The sequence below is a fragment of the Maylandia zebra genome, linkage group LG2 (genome assembly GCF_041146795.1).
Source record: "Maylandia zebra isolate NMK-2024a linkage group LG2, Mzebra_GT3a, whole genome shotgun sequence".
Classification (NCBI taxonomy): domain Eukaryota; kingdom Metazoa; phylum Chordata; class Actinopteri; order Cichliformes; family Cichlidae; genus Maylandia; species Maylandia zebra.
Window position 1 is genome coordinate 43512266 of NC_135168.1, and position 20424 is coordinate 43532689.

A 20424-nucleotide genomic window follows, 5' to 3' on the forward strand; every position below is an offset into this window, starting at 1 on the left:
AATAAAAATATTTGTTAAAAAAATGCTAATTTTCATTAATTTTTTAGCAAAGCCCTTTGCTGACACGTATCTTTAATGCACTTACAGTAGGAAGAGCACACGTTCAGTTATAAGTTTCCTTTATTAGTCATAAGCCATAAGAGGACACATATGTATCTTGGATAACTCATCAATACTTTAATTCAATGTTCATTTCAAAATCCTGAGCAAAATATCAAGTTAAAGAGTATTTGCTTAATTTTGGTCATAATCTGGCCAATGTGATTGTACTTCAGTGGCAATACTGCCCATGATCAAAGAGGAATATCACACTCTCACAATAGCTATAATCACTGAACAAGTCACAGAGCAGCATGCAGAAGGGGATTGTGCACGTACACATTCATACGCATGATTATGCACTGAAGCTTCTTACAGTTGTTATTACTACAGTATTTTCAAATGGCTACTCTCCTGTCACAATAGGATCCCAGAAGTGTTCCTCTTCAGGATGGCATTCGCACTGATAAAAATTAGGGTTTATAAGGGTTGCAGCCCTTTACAGAGCCTAAAAAGAATCATTCACCCCTAAATAACAGGTCACTCATGTTCCCTTCAATGATGCCTCCTTTCCACTGATGTGGTGCCTAATTTAGAAGGACTGCCACACATAGAGTATTCCTGGTACCAATAGCTAGCAGTGCACAGTAGCATAAAGTTGTTGGAGTCAAAGTTGAAATTATTTAGTGGCTATCAGAGAAATTCACATAAGTTAGGTCAGTCATGGTCTCTTTCCTGTGGAAGTTACTTCAAATGCATAAACCTGTAGACTGCTACTCAAAAGGTACCAAAGCAGAACTAGCTGCAGACCGGTACCACATCAATGGACAAGCAGTATTACAATTCTCTGTGGGCCATGTTGCATCTTACACCTCTTTCTTGCTGCTGCGGTGTGCACAATTTACATTACATGGTTTTCTAATACAAAAACTTCTGAGCTTTAAAGTGCTCCATATATACTAAATATCGTGTTTGGGGAAGGTTCGCATTTATTTTATACTTTTTGAGAAGGTTCTAAAAACGTATATGCCTAGTTTTACAAAAGAAACATTACTAGAATGAATGAAGTGACCCAAGACTAAAACTTCACAGACCTTATGTGCCTGAGAGGAACTTCAACACACTGGAGATGAGTGAAAGGACCAGTGGATATCTCATAGCCAGTGTATCAGATCAGTCATAAAAATCCAAATATTGGCACTTTATTTTAAACATCAAATATTACTAATCGTCACTGGTATTTTTGAATGTACAACGCAAACGATGAAGTTCACTTTTTTGTACAGCAGTCACTTCCTGGATGATTTCTGTTTGAGACTAAGCGACCTCATTGAACCAAACACTTTCCTTCCCAAATCCCTCAGTGATCGGGAGCGCTGAAGGGGCAGCCGTGGAGGTGGAGAAGGAGAAAGTGAAGGGGAGGAGAGAGGAGAGAGTGAATGGCAGCTGCCTTCTAGGCTCTGAGAACGAGAGAGGTTAAAGAGGCTGGCGGTGGAAGACAGCCGTTTGTCCTCCTCCTTCGCTCTCAGTAGTCTGACCCCTTCGTCTTTTCTGATTCCCATGCCACCATGCCCCACGTCCAAGGAGGAGACCCAGTGTGGCCGCTTTGTGGGCTCTTCGCTGTGGTTCCGAGGTACCAGCAAGCCCTGGGATTCACTCCTGAACAGAGCCCGCCTGGAAAGCTTGAGGCTTGAGCTGCGTCTCTCCCCATCATCTTTACCTCTCTTCTTTGAGAAGACAGGAGAGTTGTCTACTTTAGGCCTTTTGTCACCGCTGCTAGAAGCTTTAACCCTTCTGTGCTCTCTTCTCCAGCTTCCCACGCTGTTCGTTCTCCAGCCATAGCCATACTCTGCCCTGTCTATCTCCTCTCTTTCACTTTCAGACTCTTTGCTCCAGAGACGTCCGTCAAAGCCCTTCCAGAGTTTGCTGGAGGACTTGTTGGATGTGTGAGCGGCTGCTCGCAACTTCTCCTCCTCCTCACGCCAAACTGAGCTGTAGTCCTCTCTCTTTGCATAACTGCTAACTGTTGCTGCCCTGATCAGCTTATGGGAGGCATGTTTTCCTCTGTAGAGCCCATCACCCTCCGCCCTCTTCTGCCTGCTGTTGCCCTCGCCTCCTCCACTGCTCTGCCGAAGTGATCCTCCTCTTGGTTGGATCCCGCCATGCTCAAAAGGAGAGGTCCTGGTATTGGTGCGGGGCAGGGAGCACTGGAATGGTGCATCTCGTCTGAAAACAGAGAGGGGAGTCGCACCCAGGGGGGATGGTTGGAGAGGGCGTGGAGGTGAGCGACCTCTTGGGGTAGGACGGGAGGCAGGTGAGGAGGCTGTGGAGGAAGGAAGGTCAGGTGTCTGTTGGTAGTGGGAGTGTGAGGAGTAGTGGGAGGAGGGAATGTGCATGGATTGGTAGGGGTGTATGGGGCTGCTGGAGTGTGAGAGAGGAGGGGTGAGGCTGGACTGAGACTGTGGAGAATGAGTGACACTGAGAGACAGCTGTATTGGTCTCTGGGGATTCAAGTCTGTCAGTCTAGTATAGTCATGTGACTGATCTGTTTGAGCTGTCAGGTGAGTTTTAGTGTGGCTTCTCATCTCACCTGCAGTATCTGTTGGGAAGCAGTCAATATCTAGCTCCACGCCTTGTTCCATGAGTCCAACTACAACAGCTCGAGACAGGCCAGAGAGGCGGGAGATCTCCTCCACCATGGGTGAGTCTTCACTTAACTTTGGACTGGAGTTGGACTCCTGGATCAAGCTGCTGCGCTGAGATCCGGGAGCTGATCCTGCATTTGTGCCAAACACTGGCTGTCCAGCCTCAGGTGGAGCACCACTGCTCCAGTCTAATGAGCGACAGAAAGCTGATGAGCCAAACCCAGAGCTGGCTCCAGACCCCAGTGGGACCTCAAGGGAGCTGCGGTGGCTCAGGCTGCTTGGACAAGTTGAAATGCGAGGACGAGGTCTCATTGCTGGGGTGGGTGTAGCAGAAGAATGTGATGAGGCAGAAGCGGTGGAATTGGCCGCAAAGTCTCTCCTCAGAGCTCCGTTTCTGGGATTGTCCACTAGCCCATGACCAGAATTTAAACCGGGAGTCAGGTTCAAGTTGAGGTTTAGATGCAGATTTATGTTTAAGTCTTCTCCGGTGGCTGAAGGAAGATTTCCCAGGTTGATTGAATTCCTGGTGCCCTTTTTTCCGGTGGTGCTAAGGCTGACTCTGGCTGAGTTCCCTAGCAGTGACTTAGAGGGTGTGATGTTGACGCCTGGCTGGGTGGAGGGTGTGCTGCGGCTCTCGAAGGCAGAAAGAGACTGGGTGGATCCGTGAGTTTTGCCAGGGGTGCAAAGGCCTCTGTGTGTTACTGGCCCAGGGGTGGCAGGTGAGGTGAGATCAGAGGTGGACTTTGCCCGACTGTGGTACTGGCGAGCCAGACGAGAGATGTACTGCTCCAACTGGGTGAAGGAGGGTGGAGTGGGAGGTTGCTGAGGCTGGAGAGGCAGAGCTGTGTCAGCATTTGACTCTGTGGGTTCATCATGCTGGGGTCCCTCAGGGCTCACAGAGGCTGACTGTTCTTGATTCTGGGTGGTGAAGAGGGGGCTTTGGAGGGCAACAGCATGCAGTGGGCTTGGGTATGAGTAAACCTCTTTGGTCCGACGGGACATCAGGTCTGTGCAGTAGCGGGAGTCAAGCTGGAGTTTTGAATTTTGGGAGCAGGAGGTGGAGGAGGAGGATGAAGGGTTGAGGAGCGGGAGGATGAAAGAAATCAGGGAATCGCCAAGTCCTGAACAAAGTTCAGACAGAAAGGTCAGACCAGTTGCTTCAAGGTCATTTGGGACTGTAAGAGACAGAGAGAAAAAAAAACTTTAGACTTCAGTGGACATTTCGAGGTATTTTCACTTACAGTTGAAACCTCATATCTACATGGACTGATTTACAAGATAGGGATCTATTGTTTGCACCAACTCACCAGAAACGGGCGTCTCTTCTGTTGGTTCAGCGTCCTCCTGGCTGTCCTGGAGTACAGGTTGCTGCAGCTGCACTGCAACTTCTGGCCACAGGAGGTCAGTGTTGTCAGCACACGCAGGAACCTGCTCCCACAGCTTCAGGGGCCTGGCAGGGGCCACCGGTCCTCCATGGGCTGCGTCGCTGGACACAGAGTAGCAAGAGTCTGACAGGGAGCTGCCGCTCACTGAATAGAAACCTTGAAAAAAAGACACGGACATTTGTAAAAGAGGCATTTCTTTGTGGATTTTGAATGTTCTCCTCTCCTCCTTCTAGGTTCAGCTTCCTTCCACCATGCAAGGATGTACATTCAGGTTAATTATCAATTCTAAACTGGCCTTAGGTGTGAATGTGAGCACGTATGTCTGTCTCTCTGAGTTAACCCCATAGTGAACTGGTGACCTGTCCAGGGTGTATTGCACCTCTCGGATAGACTCCATATAGAGAAAATAACTCGACTAAACCGATAACACACAAACTGTAGTTATCTTCCTTTTATTAAACACACAGAGGTATCTGACAGTGACTGACAGGAAAAGTAAACAAACCTGTAGATTTATTAACTAAATCCACCTCTTAATGAACTCTATTAGATATTTTCCTGGGCTGTAACTGCTCAAGAAATCACTTTAATTCAATGTTCCTTCACTGAATGTGTGTCTCAAAGCTGTGAAACTCCTCCATCCTGCTTTACATTTAGGATGAAGTTATAATCATGGTGTGTGGTAACATTTTTCCTCCAAACAACCAGATTTTGCCCCATCTGTCCACAGAGCATAGCCTCAAAAAACGCCGTGGCAAACAATAGCGGCTTTTGCATAGTGGTGGTTTCCCTCATGATTCCCACTACTTCCATGAACACTCATTAACCTGTAGTGATTTCTGCATACTGCCTCTCTTTTGCTCTTCTGTTACTCTTGGATTCTTTTTCACCTCGTTCAGGCTTGTACGTTGTGCTCTTACTGTGACGTTTACAGGACGCCCACTCCTTTGAAAAGTAGCAGCGGCCTTGAATTGTATCCATTTTTAGGTAGTCGTGTTATAGATTAATGAACACCCAGATCTTCAGAACACTTTCTGCAATCTTTTAAAGCTCCCTGCGTTTCTAAAACATTTCTGCTAAAGCCCCATGGAGGTATATGATTGCAGTATGCTTCCCAGCGATCAATCTTTCTTAAGATGAGCAGACTTTGATATTTATGGCCTTCTTTAAAAAGAGAATCACCCCTACAGTCCACATTTCCAATCTCATCACCTTAACTGGAACAGCTGATTCAAAGGTTCGATTGCTTTTGTCAGCCTGCACTGTTAGCAGTCAAATACTCTTTGTCTCTTACTGTGACTTAGATGAAGCTCAGGCCACGGTTTATGAGTCAGAGCAGAGACATCAGTGCTTCCACAAGATTCACAATCCCTTCTGCATTCGGATAAATAGGTGAGTCAGTAAAAACAAGCTACCATCACCTATAGAAACTCAAACCTCGTAAAAATTCCAAAAGAAAAGCGTCACAGTGCAGAAACCACTGTTAGACATGCAGTGTGAGCCATGAACACTTAGACTTATCCTGAAATTACATTTTTACTGACTAAAGAATGGACAAATAAAAATCATTTTGATTTTAAAAGAAAATCTCTCTATATATTATCATGTCTTTAGGTTTGATAGATTTTCCAGAGCATAAATAATAGTGGATTGAAAAGTGGGTGAGAGTCTATACCTGGCCAAGAAAAGCTTTCAGAGGAAGCAGAGAACGGATAAGAGTTTGAGGAGAGGCTAAAAAATGTTGACAGCAAGAGACAAACTGAGTGAGTCAGTGCCGAGTCACACAGAGTGCAAGCAAACAAAAGTAAAAAAGAGACGTGGTTAATGTTTCATGGAAATTCTCTCAAGGTGAGCTGTAGTTCTATCAGGAGGTGAGAAACTGTTGGATCATTGGACAGCTCAGCGCCGTTGTCTCAGCCGTCTGACATTTAAACCGCCCGAAAGAGGTGTTCAGGTGTGTAATTACCTGAACTAGGTCTGGAGTCGCTGTCCAGGGGGATCATACCATTAAGATCCGGGGTTGGAGGAGAAAGCAAGTCAGAGGGGGCATCCCAGGAAAGAGTGGACCAACGTGAGCTACTCCCTCTGCCCGATGAGAGGTGAGCTGTCCCGTCCCCTGAATTACCCCCGCATTCCTCTGGGCTGCTCTGACAGGCGGTGTCAGAGGGAGAAGGATCCTAAAAAGAAAAGAAGAACAGTAGGTGACGATGGATGATTCATTCACACAGATAAAATGGAAGTAAGGGTTAAAACCACAATAAAAAATCAAAATGACACATGATCGTCATCAAAATGTTTGTCAGTGGACAACTGGAAAAAAACACGACTCATATTAAACATACTGGCTGTTGAGATTTTTTTACTAAACTGCTCTTTGCAGGCCTAAAACTTAGCAAGCATAAAATAACGTTACTTTTTATGCATTTGTTCTTCAGTTGCAGGTTAGATACTGAAAATGCATAGCATACAGCAGGAGTGTGCAAATCTGACAAGAGTGATCGAATAACAACACGATTTTACCAGAAGTCGGGTATATTGATTTACTGTCACTTAAGATATGAATGCAGCAAACATGAAGTAAATGGATGGACTGCTATCTAAATAAATTGCTTTACTGTTATTGGCTTCCCAAAACACAACAAGCTACACTTCACACTCACACACACATTCATACAGAAATGGATGCTTTGGGAGGCAAGTTAAAGTTCTTCCCAAGCATATTCCAGCATCCAACTGGAGGACTCAGGTATTGAACCACCAACCATCAATAAGAAACAGTGGAAGGAAAACTAGAGATTAAAGATCAGCTCTCATGGGTATATATTTGGCTAATATTTAGCCATGGAAACTGCATTAGGTGCATCCATTCAGCTACTTGTTAACACAAATATCTAATCAGCCAACTGCATGGCAGCAGCTCAGTGCATTTAGACATGCAGACGTGGTTAATACAACCTGTTGAACCTCAAACTGAGCATCAGAATAATGGAAGAAAGGTGATTTAGGGAACTCTGAACGTGGCACGGTTTTTGATTCCATACAGGCTGGTCTCATTATTTCAGAAACTGCTGACCTACTGGGATTATCCAGCACTTTCGTCTCCAGGGTTTAGAGAGAAGAGTTTGAAAAAGAGAAAATATGCAGCGAACAGTAGTTCCCTGGAAGAAAATGCTGCGATGATGTAAAAGATCAGAGGAGAATGGTCAGACTGCTTCAAGCTGACAAGAAGGTAACGGTAACTCAAATATCCACTCCTTACAACCAAAGTATGCGGAAGAGCATCTCCGAACACAAAACACATCCAGTGTGTTCTGCAGCTGCAGCAGAAGACCACACTGGGCGCTACTGCTGTCAGCCGAGAACGGGAAACTGTGGCTCTAAGTTGGACCAATTCACGAAATAGAACAGCAATCGATTGGAAAAACACTGTCTGGTCAAAAGATTTCTGCCTCTGCTCTGTTTGGATAGTAGGGTCCAAATTTCGCACAATGAGTGAGAGCACGGATTCACCCTGCCTTGTATCGTTTAGGCTTCTAGTGGTGGTGTGATGGTGTGGAGGATATCTTCTTGGCACTTTTTGTGCATCATTTTAACACCGCAGCCTACCTGACCATGTTCATGCCTTTATGAGACAGTGCACCATCACCCATAAATTCACTCAAACGTCCTCCACACTTACCAGATCTCAATCCAATAGAGCACCTTCGGGGAAAGGGGTAGAGTAGAAAAGCACTATATAGGAGCCAGCTCATTTACCATAAAGCTTCATAAAGAATAATTTAATTAGATTAATACTCAAGTTTACCTAGTTGATAGATGCGTGGGGGAGAATAAAAAGCATGCAGAGGTCAAAACTTTCTGAATATGAAAAAAAAGAAAACCCTGAAAAAGGTTGGATAAAAACAGTGTTGTTACAAAAAAACTACAATATATTCCTTGGAAACCTAGTAAGTTAGAAGAAGAAAGTATTCTAGATGTTATTAAGCATTCAAGTATACTTTCCACCAGTGACAATAAGGATACTGCTTTAAAAACACAGCTTAACCCTCTGCATGTTTTGGTCCAGACCCACGTGAAAGGGCTGTGCATTCACAATATCATTTACCAGCCACATGCTCCAGCAACGTCACACCACACTTACTGGAACAGTCAGAAATGAGGCCTTGTGCACAACAAGAACAAGAATAACAATCAGCCCATCAAGTTAGCAAAGTGCCTCCATTTTCCAGATTAGTAAGAGGGCAGAAGAGTAACCCCCCCTTCACCCTCTTCCAAATCCCCAACCCATCCCTTTAGGACTGCAGCCAAAAGCCCCTGCATTAGTGTGATCAGGCCCAAACAACAGAAACACTGTGAGTGGTGCTGCTGATCAATCCTGTGGTTACTGAGGAAACAATACAGGTAGTGACTCACTGGGGTGACAGGAGAGGAGGGGGATTCAGAGGATAATGGGAGAAGACAGATGACGTAACAAAGAGCTGCCAGAGCGGCAGAAGGTAAAAAGGGGGATGGACTGTGGAGGAAAGAGAGAAGGAAGGAAACTGTGTGAGAGTTTCAGACTTTGACCAGTCTTCGGCTTATCTCTCCCTCTCAGGTCAGTGAGATCCTGTCCCCCTCCTCACTATTTTTTATTTTTTTTGTTTCCCTGTGAATCTACAGCGAGTCGTGGCTGAGTGGGTGACCAAAACTAAGTGCGAGGGACAAAAAAAGAGACAGAGAAATAGCGGAGTGAGTCACTGAGTGAGTGAAGGCGGTGAAGGGAGAGTGAGGTGAGGTGAAGGGGGGGGGGTGGGCGGTTGCCGGGCGAGAGAGAGGGGCATCTTGAAGGACCCCCACCTCCCCCACAGGCCCCTTAACAAATAACCCTCCTCCTTCTGCTATAATATCCTTCGAGCCAGCCACCCTCTACTCACCATAGCTACAGCTGCTCGCTCTCTAACTCGCGTTCGCTTCTCCTCCCACACAGACCCACAACAGCACAACAGGCCTGGCGAAATATTTAACTCAATCCTCAGCCTGAACACACACACATACAAACATGCAGTCCAATAGTGACGCGACTTCCTCTCACATGTATGATCTGAAAAATTCGACATTTTTAAAAGACCATTAACTTATTCTGCCTGTGCAACGATGTGAAACGCGTTTTTTAAAAGTCTCCTGAAAGGGTAAATATCTGCAACAAATCCGTGCCAGCAACACAAGGCCTTGCACGCTACGGGATATATTGTTACACAGTGACTAGCACATGATCAAATCATTGGAGAGACGGGTGATGGTTCGCTCAGAGCTCTGTAATATGATAGTCCTGCATGTGAGGGAGGGGTGCACATAGAAAATGTATGGGTCGATGGGATAATAATGCTGCAGCGACTGCACAAGCCATACACTTCTTCTTAATAGGTGCATTATGTCATCAGCGAGAACGAATTGCAGCGGTTGGCTTGTCGAGACAGAATAATTTGGTCAAATAGTGTGGGACGGCGCGAGCGATCGGTGTGAAGAACTCGCACGGTGGTCTATTTATTGTTTCATACATTATTAATATGGTATTGAAATGTAAAGACAGCCCACACTGTGAATCTTCATCTTCACTCAGCTTTCAGGATCATCCTGAAAAAATTATCAATGTTACACACTTTTGTTGTTTTACTTGGAGATACCCCGAGGCACAAAAAGGGGGGAGATGAAAGCTGTCACTCCACAAGTGAGGGGGGCTAATGACTCACCATGTAAGATGATGCTTCCCAAACCTAATTTCAAGACAGCCTTCCTTCAATGAGCGCGCACACGGCAATGTAAACACTTCTCATTAGGACCTTATCTGAATATTATTCCCATCAGTTATCGATTTATCGACTCATGATTGAGCAGGTCGTCTACTAATAAGGAGGTCGGTGGTTCAATCCAACATGAGCATTACTGGGCAAGATACTGAACGCTGACTAACCCCTGATGTGTCCATCGGAGTGTGAGTGTGTAAACGTTAGGTTAAAAGTGCTTATCATTTAAAGCAGGGGTCTCGAACTCCAGTCCTGGAGGGCCGGTGTCCTGAAACTTTTCCATGTGTCCCTGTTGCAACACACCTGAATACAATTAGTAGGTCATTAGCAAGAGTATAGAACTGGACTGCATGCTGAAGTGGCAACCTCTAACCCTACTCAAGTAAATGTAAGTAAATGTAAGTGTTTTACTTCTAACAGTACTTTTATTGCACCATGTTCATTCACTCATGAGCTGCTGTAACATGAATCAAATGGCTGAATTGTCACTTCAGCATGCAGTCACGTTCTACAGGGTCTTGCTATTGACCTACTAATTGTATTCAGGTGTGTTGCAACAGGGACACATGGAAAAGTTTCAGGACACCAGCCCTCGAGGACTGGAGTTCGAGACCCCTGATTTAAAGAAACGTGAATATGTGACTGAGGCTTGTAGCAGTGCTGTTCAATACTGCCAAGTAAAGACAGGTCCAGTATGACTGATATCAGTACCCATACCTATAGTTTAAACTTATAAAGGCAGGCTAAATTATTAACTTAAAGTAATTTAGAGGATAGAAACAAAGTATCGATTCTGTCGCGCTAGTATCGATATGATACCAGTATCATTGGTATCGATACTACTGATATTTGGATCAACCTGCTCGTCTCTAGCTTGTAGTAAGAAAGCACTCTGTGTGTTTAATGTGAGTAGAAAAGCGTTATATGAGTATCACCGGCTGTTTGCGCTTAATCATGAAGCTCAAAGATATTCAGCTTTCTGCAAGAAACGACAGCTGATTTCCACATTTGACAAGCTTTAATCAGTCCTAAAAGATTTCCTTATTACAGTAGCTGCTGATTAATTTCCTGTCTATTAATTAATCGTTGCAGTTCTGCTGTGCGTGTGAATTAATTAAAGCTCTGCAGCATATTCCCTCCTTCTCCCACTCCTGTTCTCGATGTGTTATGTTCAGCGAGGAGATTTTTATTTTTAAACTCTGAACGGCAATGAGCCGGAATCCGCCATCGTGGCCTTGATGCTCATTTCGAAAGCAAAAAGTTATGTTTCTTCTAGTTTCCAGATTAGATGTCGTTTCAGTAACTCAAAGCTTGTTCTCTCCATACAACAGATTGCGCAGATCTGAATTATTCATAGTATTAATGCAAATTAAATGTGTTTTCTGTCCATTCTACAGAACCACTGCTCTGTTTTTTTTAAAACATTTGTTCAAAAGCCGACATTCTTTAAAATACTCCCTCATTTTAAACTGCATTTTTCAGCACGGATGACACCACGGCCGTAACAGTCAGCCATAACCCTGATGTGCGCAGTTGTGGCTTCTATCCTCCTCTTTCTGCTGCTAGAGAGAAAAAATGTGAATCATATTTCAAGAGTTTATTAAAAAAGAAAGAAAGAAAGAAAAAAAATCTAGTGTTGCGGTAGAGCACATTATGCTATGAGTCACCAAATCCTTGGCTTACAAAAAAGGCTGAACAACCAATGATTTCCAAAGTAATGAGTAGTGTATACAGGGAAAATGAATATAATGGGTTTACGTATAAAACTGTATGTTGATTCTAGTAAACAAAGCAGTAGGTAACCGTCAACTTTCCCTTCCTCGTTCCCTCTCCATCTGCAGCTACATGTCGCAACAAGACAGAAATTTGTTTCCCTTTTATGCAAATGTTGTTTTGTGTGTGCGTACCATGTTTACATATCTTTGTTTTGACCAAAAATTGGAACGTTACTACACTTGTGGGGACCAAGAACCCTTATGGGGACAAAATGCATGTCCCCACGAGTTTGTAGGCATTTTTGAGGCTCAAAATGTGGTTTTAGTGTCAGGGTTACATTTAGGTTATGCTTGTGGTTATGGTTATGGCTGGGAAAGCATTATGTCAATTAGATGTGTGTGTGTGTGTGTGTGTGTGTGTGTGTGTGTGTGTGTGTGTGTGTGTGTGTGTGTGTGTGTGTGTGTGTGTGTGTGTGTGTGTGTGTGTGTTGGTGAAGGCCAGCCAGGGCAAAGGGCAGCGTGCCAGCCTGCTTGCTCTGCTACATCGGCAGCTCCCTTCAGAGGTGAGAATGAGCAATGCTGCTCGGCCTCTCCACAGGATTTCTCAGCACCACGGGAGGAACTACAGATGAGATGTTGGTGGGTGGGTGGTGAGGAAGGCGGCACGTTATGAGAAGCGCTTCCATGCGGATGCCCTCTCTCAGATGGGACTGCAAAAAAGCTCTCTCCCATCACTTTTTATTTCAAGTGTTTTCCGCTTCTCCTCTGCAGACTATTTGTGGGGATACAATTTCATTTCACTCTGTCAAAAATAAATAAATACAATATTCTGCAGATGTGACCTCAGCTGTAGCCTGGCTTAAACAGAACATGTATTAATATGCTGCAGGCTGCTGACTAATACCGCTCACTGGTATCAGGAACACATATTCACAGTGTAATAACAGGTTGTGTAAAGCCACCATGATGAAGCATTTGTTACTTTCTCAGAACGAGTGTTATTCCTGTAGCTGTCGACGGCATTGTTTCATATCACAGCAGACCATGGAAACAATCCGGAGATAACATACAGTGGAGCAAAAAAGTATTTAGTCAGCCACCGATTGTGCAAGTTCCCCCACTTAAAATGATGACAGAGGTCAGTAATTTGCACCAGAGGTACACTTCAACTGTGAGAGACAGAATGTGAAAAAAAAAATCCATGAATCCACATGGTAGGATTTGTAAAGAATTTATTCGTAAATCAGGGTGGAAAATAAGTATTTGGTCAATAACAAAAATACAACTCAATACTTTGTAACATAACCTTTGTTGGCAATAACAGAGGTCAAACGTTTACTATAGGTCTTTACCAGGTTTGCACACACAGTAGCTGGTATTTTGGCCCATTCCTCCATGCAGATCTTCTCGAGAGCAGTGATGTTTTGGGGCTGTCGCCGAGCAACACGGACTTTCAACTCCCGCCACAGATTTTCTATGGGGTTGAGGTCTGGAGACTGGCTAGGCCACTCCAGGACTTTCAAATGCTTCTTACGGAGCCACTCCTTTGTTGCCCGGGCGGTGTGTTTTGGATCATTGTCATGTTGGAAGACCCAGCCTCGTTTCATCTTCAAAGTTCTCACTGATGGAAGGAGGTTTTGGCTCAAAATCTCACGATACATGGCCCCATTCATTCTGTCCTTAACACGGATCAGTCGTCCTGTCCCCTTGGCAGAAAAACAGCCCCATAGCATGATGTTTCCACCCCCATGCTTCACACTAGGTATGGTGTTCTTGGGATGCAACTCAGTATTCTTCTTCCTCCAAACACGACGAGTTGAGTTTATACCAAAAAGTTCTACTTTGGTTTCATCTGACCACATGACATTCTCCCAATCCTCTGCTGTATCATCCATGTGCTCTCTGGCAAACTTCAGACGGGCCTGGACATGCACTGGCTTCAGCAGCGGAACACGTCTGGCACTGCGGGATTTGATTCCCTGCCGTTGTAGTGTGTTACTGATGGTGACCTTTGTTACTTTGGTCCCAGCTCTCTGCAGGTCATTCACCAGGTCCCCCCGTGTGGTTCTGGGATCTTTGCTCACCGTTCTCATGATCATTTTGACCCCACGGGATGAGATCTTGCGTGGAGCCCCAGATCGAGGGAGATTATCAGTGGTCTTGTATGTCTTCCATTTTCTGATGATTGCTCCCACAGTTGATTTTTTCACACCAAGCTGCTTGCCTATTGTAGATTCACTCTTCCCAGTCTGGTGCAGGTCTACAATACTTTTCCTGGTGTCCTTCGAAAGCTCTTTGGTCTTGGCCATGGCGGAGTTTGGAGTCTGACTGTTTGAGGCTGTGGACAGGTGTCTTTTATACAGATGATGAGTTCAAACAGGTGCCATTCATACAGGTAACGAGTGGGGGACAGAAAAGCTTCTTACAGAAGACGTTACAGGTCTGTGAGAGCCAGAGATTTTCCATGTTTGAGGTGACCAAATACTTATTTTCCACCCTAATTTATGAATAAATTCTTTACAAATCCTACCATGTGGATTCATGGATTTTTTTTTCACATTCTGTCTCTCACAGTTGAAGTGTACCTCTGGTGCAAATTACTGACCTCTGTCATCATTTTAAGTGGGGGAACTTGCACAATCGGTGGCTGACTAAATACTTTTTTGCCCCACTGTATTTGGTGAAAAGTAGCAAGCACTGCTGGGCAGTTTGTTTGTAAAGCAGCAACCTTTAGTTCTGAGGAAAACAGGTCTGCACATAGTATCTACAACAAAATCCCTTCTGTAAAGAATCTGTTTTTGTGAAACTGGGCATCTGTGCAGTGGAGGTTACTGTGATGCTTCAGACTTGTGGGTTGTGGTGCTGCCTGGCTCTGAAACTATTTATCATTTTCATTAAAATGTAACGTAAATTTGGCATTTGCTCAAATTCCAGCCTGAACCCATCACCTGTTTGTCAAGTCTGGAAATGTTCCAGGTATAATCCACATTGTACAAAGTAACACACCACTTCATGTGCAATGCAGTGAAGTTTCAGATTACTTTTGCTTATTTTTGGTATTAAAGTTGCTGGAAAAATGTTTGTTTTATTTATTTATTTTTTAGATGGCTGTGAATACCATAAAAAAGGTGTTTAAACTTGAAGCCAGTCATTGCAATCAATGTCCATCCATCAATGTTTTCTAGCATATAATGCCTGATGTTCATGTTGCATGTCTCCTTTAACCAACAATCAAAAACCAGAAAATATTTGTTTAATATCAAAAGACAAATTTAACAAGTTGAAACAGTGGTCATGTCTAATATTTTCAACATTATATTTCTGTTTATAACACTGGTCATCCTCTTCCTGTGCCCTCTTGCCCATTGCCATTTTACATTTATTATGTTTTGTTAAAAACACACACACACACACACTGATGGATGCACCCATAGTCATCTTAATCATCTCATTTTTGGCCGATTTTACATCTTGATGACTCCTCAGCTTTAAATGTAGATCACCAATAACGGAGCAGACCAGCTACGGCCCCGGGGCCCATGCCTCAGGATGAGACCTGTTCTCATCCTGTCCTCCTGTATCAGCCTACATGTCAACCCACATTCTCCACACAAAAGACCTGCATATCCATTTCAGGGCAGGTTTGGGGAAATGGGGTTAAATGGGTGTTTAGAGACAGCCTAACCCTCTTCAGGTTGGTCACACTCCACTGAACATACACACTTTAAAAAAAAAAAAATAGGCAGCGCACTTTTTAGACAAAAAGTGGAGGGGCTGGTATTTAGAATGTGATCAGAGTAATTGTAAATGCAAACGGAGAGCCAAAGTGACCTTTGGAGAGCTTATGGTCCTGAGCCAAAAAATGCAGCGCTGGCTTGTGTATTAATACCTGCACCTGATTTGAGCGCCACATGTTTCTTTCTAACCATGAGGCAGGGCACAGAGCCAGAGCTGGTCCCGGTTTCCTGACCTCAGTGACATTTGCTCCATGTCACACACACACACGCACACACTGCATGCCTGGCTTGATCTCTGGCACCATCACATTCAATTGAGTATTCAGCTCTCGGCACAGCCGTGCGCTCGAGGCAGCGATAAAATCTGTCTAGTGAGTCGCAGAGGGACTGGCTTTTTGGCAGATCACCATCAGCCCTTCATTCATATTTAATCATCTGTCTGTGGATCCGACCTGTGAGCTGACAGACGTACTGACTGACCTGTTGCCGGCGGGATGTCGCAGAGCCATGCTCGGCATCCATTGCGCCGCTTTCCGAGGTCTCTCTCCCCTCCTCCTCCTCCTCCGCCGCCCGTGGATCCTCAGCGTTGGCGGCAACGGGCGGTCGATCCTCCAGAGCGGCGTCCACCATCTCCAGGTGTTTGCACCTGAGCACCTCCAGCTCCATCACTCCGGCCAGCGTCGCTTTGAGGCGCTCTCCGATGCGGACGCGCTCGGTGCCCGACCAGAGCGAGTTCACGCATCCGCGGCGGGCGGCCATCCTCCTCAGGGCGCACCGCTGACCACCACTCAGTTACCGCACACCGGGATAAGGGAAGGAACGGACTAGGGTCCAGCACCAGGTAGAGCCACACAGGTCCGAATGAGGGATTTCAACATAGCAGCTGCTTGGTTTAACGCAACATCAAGGATAGCGGCTCATTCTAACGTGCAGTGCAGCCTCGCGGCTTCAGGCAGCCCCGCTGACTGACTGACACAGGGCTGGAATTAATGAATCCACCGGCAGACTGAAGACACCTCAACGAGCCATGACTCATACTATCCCAGGTTTTCATTTCCGCTCGACATTGTCCATTTTTCCTTCCCCTGTCACTTTAAAGCTCGCAGGTCCGCCGGAGTTGTCCGCAGCGCTGGACTCCGTGCGCTGCGTCCCCAATGAGACAATGCAACAGAGAGGCAGCGATAGCGTTACATGTGGGAGCAGGCAGAGGGAGAGGGGAAGGAGGAGCCAGTGTGCAGGAGCTGCACACGGATTGGACGACCAAGTTTTTTCGAACGGACGCAAGAAAATTCCCAGAGTGTCCAACTTCAGCGCGCAGGATCGCAGAGGACAGATGCACTGTTTCCTCAAGTGTTCATCCAACTATAGCAGTAGAAAACACCCCAGCACCCACGCTCCGAGCAGCACACTGTGCACATAATCAGCAGGGTCGTTTCTCTGCTCCACTTTTTAGCCCATGTTTTGACCCCTAAACTGATTTTTTTTTTTTTATGTAGAAAAGTTGAATTTTTAATGCGCTGCAAGTGTTTTTTTCCATCGGCTATAACTTGAAACTTGCACGTATTTCATCTTAAAAGCTGCAGCTATGCAAGATTTTATCATCTCTGCAAGATGGGGAGTAGAGCTGCGATAAGAAGCCACGTGACCCAGTATGAACAGCTTTATTTGCCTGCGTTGACGTTTCTGTAAGAAAAGTAGAATTTTAACTCCATTACATTTAAAACTAAGAGTCTTTGTTCTACTTCAGAAGCTCACTAGATAAACACCTTTTGTGTAAAATGCTGTCTTGTCATGTGACTTCAAACAATATTAGATATTGAGGGAATGTGTGACTAATTTAATAAGAAGATATTGCAGCAGTAATCTGATTACTTTGAGGAGTGCTTTTCTTTGAGATATAATGTGTATAATGTTAATGTGGCTATTTTCTTCACTGATACATTGCATAGAGTTGAATACTATAATCCAATGCCTGCATTAGTGAAATCTATACTCTATAGTCTTATTGAATGCACATATCAAAGGACGATCTTTGTATTCCAAGCGAAGTCTTTAAGCATTTATCCCTTCTATCGCATGTAACTCTATAGCTAAACAGCACACATGAGAGATGCTGCTCACCCACACAGAAGCCTGCATTTGCTCTGTCTGAGTACGCCTCCTGTCATTTGGAGTGTTGCTGACATTTACCTACCTATTTCCACTAAACATTATGCTTTAGAATAATTGCAGGGTAAATAAATGAAAGCAGCTGTGTTTGCCATCCATCCAGTTTCTTTCTCCCTGGATTCTTATCCGTCTAATTCAGGGTTTGGGGTGGGTGGAAGGCGGGGATGAGAGTGGAACATATCCTAGTTGTCACATGTGATACGCTAATAGTCAAATAGCTTCAAGTTTTAAAAGCTGCTTATACTTTCTTATATGTATAGTAATAAATCATTATAGTTTACGACCTTCTGCTAACATAAGGAAGAGACTGAGCACAGGAATTGTGCTGAAGCAGCTTCACAAAAATAAAGTTCCTACGTGTGGTGAATGAGGGTTACCAATGGTTACCAGTCAAGGTGAATCAGGCCCCCTCTCTGGGGGCAAAGTTTGACCTTATATGGGGAAAAAATCACAACAAAGTTTTTATCCTCTTCTTTTCTTGGGAAAAAAATGCACAGCTAACACAAAAGTGCTTTAGTTTCAGCATCGTTGACACCGTCGTGATATCTACTAGTAAAAGTATGCACTCTGCAAAAAGGGTCTTTCCCTATTGTTTGTTTGTTTGCCTGTTTTTTGTACTCTAGGGTCTTTATTTTACAATATGAAGTTCCTTGAGGTGACTGTTGTTGCAAATTTGTGTTAAACAGATACAACTGAACTGACTTGTTTGTCACTTTTGTGGTTTTCTTGCAACTAAACAGTTTGGATCTTTTAAAATCTTCATTTATTTTGTGATGACAAATAGCATAATCCTAAATTACCTTGTGCTGAGTGACATTCAGTGACCTCTGAGCACTATTTGCTCTCAGAGTGAGCTACCCTGGCCAGTCTGCTGTGTTTACTGTATGTGACATGTGGGCAGCTTGGAGTTGGCAGGCATGGGAGGAGAGGATGCCAGAACGGAGCAACACTGGATCCACCCACAAGTTTCAATTGTCTTACTACAGAAGAAGGTTAAAGCCTCAGAAAAAATAATGTTGTGTCATGAATCAATTTTTTTTTAAATCTGAAAGAAATCTGAGATTAAATCATAATTCACAGGAAACAGTCAGAATTATGACTTTATTCTCATCAATCGGATTTTTTTCTTTCATTTCTGACTTTTTCTCTAAAATCTGACTTTCCTCTGAAGTCTGACTTCTCAGAATCCAGATTTAAACTCAACATTTCAACTTTAATCTCAGAATTATGATTTTCTTTTCTCACTTTATTCTAAAAATATTGAGAATAGCCTAGTGATATAATAAATGAGAGTAAAGTCAGAAATCATCTCTCGAAATGAGAATTTTGACTGTTTCTCAGCATTACATTTATTTATTTATTTTTTTAAATTCTGAATCTGTTAGTTGGATTTATATTCTTTTAAATGTACTTCATAAAAATTTTAAAAAGCATAAAGTCGTCAGTTTGGGGGGACAAACTGACAAGAGTTTTTATCACTCCACTAAGAATGAAGCCACTGGGGAAAATGTCATGATAGGCATAGGTGAGCGTCTCCTCTGCAGTGCAGGGGACCTTTGGGCTACCTTCCATCCAGCAGAGGGCAATCTTTATCCAGAGTAGAGCAGCTGTCCATTGCTGCATGAGCTCCTTAAAGAGAAATGCATTGTTCATAACTCAGCTGACAGTTTATTCACAATGGTTTCCACAAAATCTGAACTCACATTTTTGTAAAACTAAATATAGTTAAATTACAGTCTTTGTGGAACCAACATAAATAGCTGTCACTGTGATGATACTTGCTGAACTCTTGTTGCAAAATACTAGTTTTAGCTCCATAACAAACTGACAACTCCAGTAAATTCAGGAGGGAAGCAGCTTTCATGCAGATTTTAGAGCTTCCAAAAGAAAGAGAAGTGTAAAGAGACTGAATAAATCAAAATAATACAGCCCCAGTTAATATAATGATAATAATAACACTAATAATAATATTAAAGTTTATGTGTAAAGCAGAATTGCAAAGTGCTTCTGGCAAACAAAGAATAAAAGAACAAACTAAGAGAAAATTATAAAAACAATTTACAAATCAGTTAAAATGGGCCACACAGCATTCAAAAATGACAATACGAAGAAGATACAGTGTGACCTGCTGTAATAACTTAAAATGAAGACAAAAACTATCTAAATGTTAAAAGAATCAGCAGAGTATGCCAAAAATCTACACAAAAACGGATACCAACAGATATCATATACATGATATAAACAAGTCTTTGGCAGTGATTTAAAAGAAGACGCTGATGAGGCAAATCAGACTTCATCAGGCCGGTCAGTCAACAACTGATGAAGCTCGACAGCCAAAGCACAATCGCCCTTTGACTTTAGATGTGATGTGGAAACAACTACAGATTTCTGCCTGAGGATCTAAATGAATGTCTCTGTGTCCATATGTGTGAAACACACACAGCACTTAAAAAGGTAATAAGATAACATTTGGAGCTTGCAGATGCTGCAGACATGAGTTACACAGTGCTTCCTGTAATTAGAAGCACACAGGATCAAGTCACTGTCATCACTGGTGCTGGCCATTGTTAGTCAAGGGTAAAAGTTTAGCTTAACATGGGTTAAATGTTCTAAAGATGACCATGGTGTCCTACGTCAGACACTAAGTGAAAGGATAGAAGTATGGCTCATCTAGTTTTTGAGTGTGACAGTTTGGGTTGTGCAGCTTTGTTTAGGAACCTCTGCTTCTCTTGGAGGCGGGCCTCCTTCGTTACGCTGTGTTCTTCACATAGTGTCCTCCTCTGTGTACGTGACAGCAGAACCGAAATCACAAGCCGACGTGAGAACACTCAGAGAGATAGCCAGTATGTGTGAATCTGTTCTGAAGAGGACACACACACACACACACACACACACCTCTGCATCCATACACACTTCTCCCCGGGACGAGGAGCGTGTCCTTGTTTGCTGGT

The 20424-nt window shown here is 43.8% G+C and overlaps 1 protein-coding gene across 2 annotated transcripts; it reads right to left on the reverse strand.

The window, feature by feature from the left end:
* Nucleotides 1-102: 102 nt before the first annotated feature.
* On the reverse strand, nucleotides 103-16489 carry si:ch211-168f7.5 (uncharacterized). Of its 2 annotated transcripts, none has more exons than XM_076874621.1 (4): nucleotides 15785-16489; nucleotides 6036-6246; nucleotides 3992-4225; nucleotides 103-3805 (listed from the first exon to the last, which is right to left on the reverse strand). In XM_076874621.1, the coding sequence occupies exons 1-4, from the start codon at nucleotides 16061-16063 to the stop codon at nucleotides 1329-1331; spliced, it is 3201 nt and encodes a 1066-aa protein (XP_076730736.1). In that variant the 5' UTR covers nucleotides 16064-16489; the 3' UTR covers nucleotides 103-1328. The 2 variants fall into 2 exon arrangements, with proteins under 2 accessions (XP_076730736.1, XP_004545607.2); XM_004545550.3 differs by having other exon boundaries at nucleotides 103-3859.
* Between the last annotated feature and the right edge of the window lie 3935 nt (nucleotides 16490-20424).

What these genes read in the sequence shown, in the direction of transcription:
- si:ch211-168f7.5 (XM_004545550.3), bottom strand. Translation starts at nt 16,063, where the DNA reads ATGGCCGCCCGCCGCGGATGCGTGAACTCGCTCTGGTCGGGCACCGAG. An exon ending in CGACATCCCGCCGGCAACAG is followed by an intron (nt 6,247 to 15,784) that starts GTCAGTCAGTAC and finishes TTTTCTTTTTAG; the next exon opens with GATCCTTCTCCCTCTGACAC. An exon ending in AGAAGAGACGCCCGTTTCTG is followed by an intron (nt 3,860 to 3,991) that starts GTGAGTTGGTGC and finishes TGTCTCTTACAG; the next exon opens with TCCCAAATGACCTTGAAGCA.